Genomic DNA, 6990 nt, shown 5'->3' on the forward strand with positions numbered 1-6990 from the left:
GTCAACCAAGGCAACCAGATTAACAAGCGCCTGTCCGAATACTCCACGATTGAGGTTACATCCCTGCTCTCGGGTTTTGAAAACCACATCAACGCAAATCCACGCGGCCACAACCCTGACCGGTGGATAAATGCGGTGTCTTCTTGCATAGAGCAGGGAAACGTTTCAGCAGCCGTCAGACTCGTCTGCTCGCCCGAGGGCCTGGCAGGAAACACGCCTGAAACTTTAGAAAAACTACGGTTCATACATCCAAAAACACCAACTGACAGGCGTGCTTTTCCTGCGCAGGAACCAACAAGTGGTTGCGTTTCTTCCACCCAGGTGCTCAAGGCCATAAGGTCTTTTGGAAATGGCTCATCCGGGAGTCTCGACGGTTTGCGTCCTCAGCATCTCAAAGACCTACTTTCCGGCCCCCTGCCAATTGACGACCTATTAAATTCCCTAACGAATTTTATAAATTTGGTTCTGTCGGGCGCCTGTCCACCCACGGTTTGCCGTTTTTTTTTTGGAGGCCGCCTGATAGCCTTGAACAAAAAAGATGGAGGAGTTAGGCCAATCGCTGTTGGTAACTGTTGGCGTAGATTGGCGAGCAAATGTGCTTTGAACCTGGTAATGGATGAAATGAGAGCCAAATTTTACCCGGTTCAATTGGGCGTTGGCGTGAAAGGAGGTGCTGAGGCCGCCGTTCACGCCGTTCGAAAATTGGTCACAGACCTCCCCAATCAATGGGGATTTCTAAAAATTGATTTTAAAAATGCCTTCAACGCCATGAGAAGAGATTCAATGCTGGAGGCCGTCAAATGTTTCTGCCCCAGAATATATAATTTCTGCCATTCTGCTTACGCCTCGCTTCTTCGCTTGGCTATCACACCTGGGTGGTTGAATCGTCCGAGGACGTGCAACAGGGTGATCCACTGGGACCACTGCAACAGGGTGATCCACTGGGACTCCCAAATTAAATTTTTTGATAAAAAGTTTTCAGAACTTAAGTTCGCCCTCGAATGAGTGTCTCATCTTTTCGTCCACGACGCCCTGATTATTGTCCGAAGCGCCCTCAGTTTGCCCAAAATGATGTATTTTCTTCGTACATCCAGCTACATTAACCCATCGTTGTTGGGCAGATTTGATGATGTTTTGCGTACCGCCTTGTCAGCCATTTGCAATGTTCATTTGACTGACAGTGGCTGGTCCCAGGCTCAGCTGCCGGTGCGGTATGGTGGTCTGGGGTTACTCAGTGTGGTTCAGTTGGCACCAATCGTCTATAAATCTTCTGCCGCTGCCACTCTTGACCTCCAGTCCGCCTTGCTTTGCCGATTTTGTTGCTGCTGTGACATCCCACCACTGCCGACCACACCTGAAAGCCCTTCACAAGCTCAAATTTTAGATGAGCAATATAAGAAGACTTTTCATGAACTTCTGTCTTCTGGTGTCGGTGCTTCTTCCTTCGCCCGCTTATTGGCTGCAACTAGTGATGTTAGTTGTGGTTGGTTGAGGTCGTGGCCCAACACTTCCGTAGGCACCAGACTCGATGACGAGTCTGTTAGATTTGCCGTTGGTTTCAGACTTGGCCTAAGTATACAAAATAAATATCTGTGTCGTTGCGGCGCGGAGGCGGACCAATTTGGTCATCATGGTTTGGTTTGCCGTTTAGGTGGAGGCCGTCAACTTCGTCATTCAGCTTTGAATGATTACATTTGCCGGCTTTTTTCTAAAGCTTCTATTCCTGTTTTGAAGGAACCATCTGGCATTTCAGTGCAAGATGAAATGCCAGATGGAGAGCTTACTCTTACTCCCTGGAGAGCTGGTAAATGTTTGGCTTGGGATGTTACGGTTCCTGGTACCTTGGCCGAGCGCTACGTTCACCTTACCAGCAAAGAATGTGGTGTGGCTGCAATCAGGGCATCGGACGAAAAAATCAAAAAATATGAACACGCCCTGCCTTCCTTGGACTTTTTGCCAATATGTATCGAGGTCCTTGGACCCATGGACCCCAATACTTCAAAATTTATTAAAACATTGTGTAAAATGGTTGGTGTTCGGTCAGGTGACAACAGAGAGTTCTTTTTTGCAATAAACCACATCTCGTGTTTGTTGCAGCGATTTCTGCGTGTTTGTGTGTCGGAAAATATTAATTTAAACGCCGACGTGTGAGACTAAAGATACATTAAAGTGTTAACCCTTTTAATCAGATGTTTGACTGTTTGGTGTCATTCATCACGATTTGGTTTTAACATACATACATACATACATACATACATACATACATACATACATACATACATACATACATACATACATACATACATACATACATACATACATACATACATACATACATACATACATACATACATACATACATACATACATACATACATACATACATACATACGTACCTACGTACGTACGTAAGTACGTACGTACGTAAGTACGTACATACATACATACATACATACATACATACATACATACATTCATACATTCATACATACATACATACATACATACATACATACATACATACATACATTCATACATTCATACATACATACAGACATACATACATACAGACATACAGACATACATATTTATACATATACACCTGTACAGTGTACACATACACACTTAAGTGTGTGTTATTTCCGTTTTGTGTGATCTTGAAGATATGTTAAGTGCGTTATAGTGTATGTATACTATACACGTTTATTTTATAGTGCATGTATATGTTTTTGTACTTTTGTATGTATAAGTTGGTGTGTTTGTTTGGGTGTGTTAGTGTTGAGAAATATTGCCTGTATATAGATAAATCATTTTTTTTCATTATTTTTTTTAAATTCTTTTTTATTCATATCGTGAAAAAGTCATTTAATTTATGTAACTTTTATCGATGTGGTTTTAAAAGAACATTGATGTTTTATTCATTTTTTTGTTCCTAATAATAATAATAATAATAAACATTTTAATGGAATGATGGTTATCGTAACGGATTCTGCACCTGTAAGATTCTAAATTTTTAAAGAATAGTAAAAATTTACAGTCTGCAATGTATGTAATCTATCTTTTTGAAGTTGGAAAAGTTGGATGAGATAGGTAATGATCTGATAACTTTGAAAGAAATCATCAAAATATGCACCTACAACAAAATGTCTAAACTTACCGATGTATGTATCTATATATATACATATGTATGTATGTATGTATGTATATATATATATGTATTTATTAATATATATATATATATATTATATAATAATATAATAATATATATATTTATAACTAACATTACACACACACACGCGCATACCTACATACGTCCTTTCATCAATAAATCAGCAATATTGTAACACAGGCATTTGCATTCTCATAAATTAAATCAACAAAAGAATATAAAACACACCTAGATATAAATAAATACGAATAAATAAATAAATATATTTATCTGCGTTTGTGTGTCTGTCTGTGTGTGTCTGTGTGTGTGTCTGTGTTTGTCTGTCTGTGTGTGTCTGTGTGTTTTTGTCTGTGTGTGTCTGTCTGTCTGTCTGTTCTGTGTGTGTGTTGTTTATGTTTATGGGCGTGTATATGTATATTTGGAGTTATTTATTCAAATGCGTGTATACGTATAACTTATAAATGCTACAAGGTAACACGTGTAGATGTACGTATTTGCATAGCAGGCCGAGTAATAAAACACAATCCGATGGAACTTTTCTGTCCATCTCCAATGGAATAATTACTTTTTTGCTTAAAAAAATTGCGCGTTCAAACTTACATGAGTTAGTATCGTGTGTCATTATTGTTGTTGTTGTTGTTGTTGTTGTTGTTGCTGCTGCTGCTGTTGTAGTTATTATTATGATTATTGTTGTTATTACTATTACTGTTACAATTATTACTCTTTCATGACTTCTTCATCTGCTTATTTATAATTATTTAAATTAATTGCGTTAATTTAATTATCAATTCATTATTTTATTAATATTATCATTATAATTGTTTCTATTAATTATATTATTGTTATTATTATTATTTTGTTATTACTATCAATTTCTCAGTATGCTTAATTTAATATCGACACAATTGAATTATATTATGTATATTATTTCTATTATTTTCATATTTTAAGTAACATTTTATGGATGTTATTGTGTTATTGTTGTCATTGTTGATGTTATTGGGTTTTTTTTTCTTTTATATGTTTAAAGTTGTAAAGTTAGATTAGGTTTTAGGTTGCGTGTGTCATGTTTTAGTGACGTGCGACCCGAGTTCGAAGCCGTCTGCTCCAAACTTCTCTAGATCAGTTATTTTTCAAATGTATGGTACTTTCGTGCATGTGTGTGTGTGTGTGTGTGGTGTGTGTATGCGTGAGTGTGTGTGTGTTTGTGTGTGTGCGCGCCTAAGTTTGTATATAAGTTTGCATAAATGTGTGTGCAAATTTGTATAAATTTGTATGTATGTTTGTATATATTATAATTAGTATATAAGTTTCAATGTTTGTGTACACTAGTAAATAAGTTTGTTTGTAAATTTGTATATGTTTTTAGCTGATACATACATTTGTATGAAAACTTTGTATCTTTTTGTATGTCTGTGTTTAAAAAACCTACACGTGGAATAGTATCGACTGTGAAATTAAATTAAAACTGACTGAACTAAGTAGGCAACATTACAGATGGTGTCAATGAATTCAATTCCTTTAAGCTTTGTGAGATATATTTCCTTTTTTTTATTACCTTGTTTAATTATATTTCATTGTCTATTTATAGCAGTATAAATGTTATTAACATTGTTAATGTTGTTGTTGTTGTTATCATCATTGTTATCATCTTTATTATCATCGTTATTATAAGTAATCACTGTCATCATCATTATCATTATTATCATCTTCAATTATCATTGATATCTATTCCCCATACTCACCATCTATCATTTTACATTCAATAGATACATTCTAGATGATTGATTGCATATTTTATGATATCCTTTATTTTACCTAAACTTATTATCAAAATAAATTTGATTGAGGTTGATTTTACAAGACGTCAAATAAATTAAAGAGTTTCTTTACGATACATCCAAATAACATAATTATCAAAGATTGATTGAACTTTAGATGAATAAATGATTGAATGGTTGATAAAAGATTGATTGAATGAAATGGATGGATGAAAAAATAAGTGAATGAATTAATAAATAAGTGAATGGATGAATAAATGAATGAATACATAGGTAAATAAATAAATGCTTGAATGAATGAATGAGTAGATATGTGATTTTACTCTCACCTAATTTTCTATTTGAAATAATAGCATTGTTACAACTGTTCAAATGAAATTCATAACCGTATAAATTACATATTTGCGTGTGCGTGTGATGTGTATGTGCAAGCAATTATTTTACTGCTCAATTGTTTGAGCGTTGTTGCTATTGAATCATTTGTGTCATCTGTATGTGTGTTTGCTCGTTAAAATAATAAAAATTATTTATTTATTAATTAACTCGTCCATCTATCCAATCTTTCATTTATTCATTTTTTTATTCATTTAATTATTTTTTTATTCATTCACTTATTCATGTATTTGTTCATTCAGTCACTCATTTATTCGTTCGTTCGCTCGTTCATTCGTTAATTCGTCCATTCATTCATTTATCTAGTTGTTTATTTGTTCATTCGTTTGCTCATTGTAAATAATAAACTGTTCATTCAAACGTTTGTTCATTATAGCACACCTCCATTCATTCGTTCATTGATTGATTCATTCGTTTGTTTATTTATTTATTCATTAATTCATTCATTCATTCTTTTAGTAGTTTTAGCATGCGTTTATTCAATCATTCATTCCTTAATTCATTCACTCATTCAAAATAAATGTAAAATATGTAGGAATGTTTTATCGATAGGGCTGTTCAAAAGATAATTTTTATATTTTCATTTGTAATGAGATCCATATCGTAGGTGTCTCAACGACATAAAAGGTTTGAGAACCAAGCTAGGCAGTATTTGTAAAATGTTTCACAGGTGAATGAACCTATGAAGGAATGAATGAATGAATAAATGAATGAATAAGTGAGTGAGTGAGTGAGCGAGCGAACGAACGAACGAACGAACGAACGAACGAATGAATAAATGAATGAATGAATGAATGAACGACTGATTGAACAAATAAATGGGAAAAATAATTTAATGAACGAAAAAACGGTAAATTAAAGAAATAAAATAAAAACTGCTTAATCAATTTATAGAATTTTCGTATAGTTATTGTTTCGCCGCAATGTGTTGTCTGTTATAAGTAACTGACTCATTCGTGGGCTTCGTTAGTCTTTGTTTTACATATTATTCTTTTATTATTGTTATTTTTATTGTTATTATTATTATTATTACTATTAGTAGTATTATTAGTAGTAGAAGTAGTAGTAGCAATAGTAGTAGTTGTAGCAGCAGTAGTAGTAGCAGCAGCAGTTGTATTATTGATATTTTTTACAACTCTCTTGATTCAGATCCTCAAAATATGTTGACAATGTCTTACATGTTACCCTGCCAGCCAGCAGCTTATCAACAATGCGACAAATTTTCGCAACAGCAGCAACAACAACATCAACAATATAAACAGATGGCATTTAATCACAACAACCATCCGCAACATTGTCGACCGCGACATCAACAACAACATCAACAGCAACAACATCAACAACAGCAACAACATCAACATCAACAGCAACAACTGTCACAACAACATCAACAACAACATCACCCAAAAGTACATATTTGACTTGTTATCTTGATTTTTTTTCTTGTTTTAATTAAACGACAAACATTTAAGAATGGAAATAACAAAAATTATAAAAAATTGCCGCAGAAATGAGAAAAGAAAACAAAGTTTCAGCAGAGGCAGCACCAGAAGGAGAACCATAAAAAATAATACAGTAAAAAGATAAAAAGACAAATAATTTTTAGCCGCGCCACTGGCAGTAGCAGTAGTACTAGTGGAAACTGTA

At 34.4% G+C, this 6990-nt stretch overlaps 1 protein-coding gene across 1 annotated transcript in view; it reads left to right on the plus strand.

Moving 5' to 3' along the window:
* The window catches only part of HELRODRAFT_165687 (hypothetical protein), a gene marked incomplete at both ends in the record, with an annotated part of 3274 nt that extends 1123 nt beyond the window's left edge, over window positions 1-2151 (plus strand). Inside the window, 3 exons of the mRNA XM_009032211.1 lie at window positions 55-174; window positions 322-489; window positions 1735-2151. Of these exons, the coding sequence (XP_009030459.1) occupies window positions 55-174; window positions 322-489; window positions 1735-2151 (705 nt within the window). The remainder of the gene's footprint in view (window positions 1-54; window positions 175-321; window positions 490-1734) is intronic.
* Window positions 2152-6990: the final 4839 nt, after the last annotated feature.

Source organism: Helobdella robusta (genome assembly GCF_000326865.2).
Source record: "Helobdella robusta unplaced genomic scaffold HELROscaffold_8, whole genome shotgun sequence".
NCBI lineage: Eukaryota > Metazoa > Annelida > Clitellata > Rhynchobdellida > Glossiphoniidae > Helobdella > Helobdella robusta.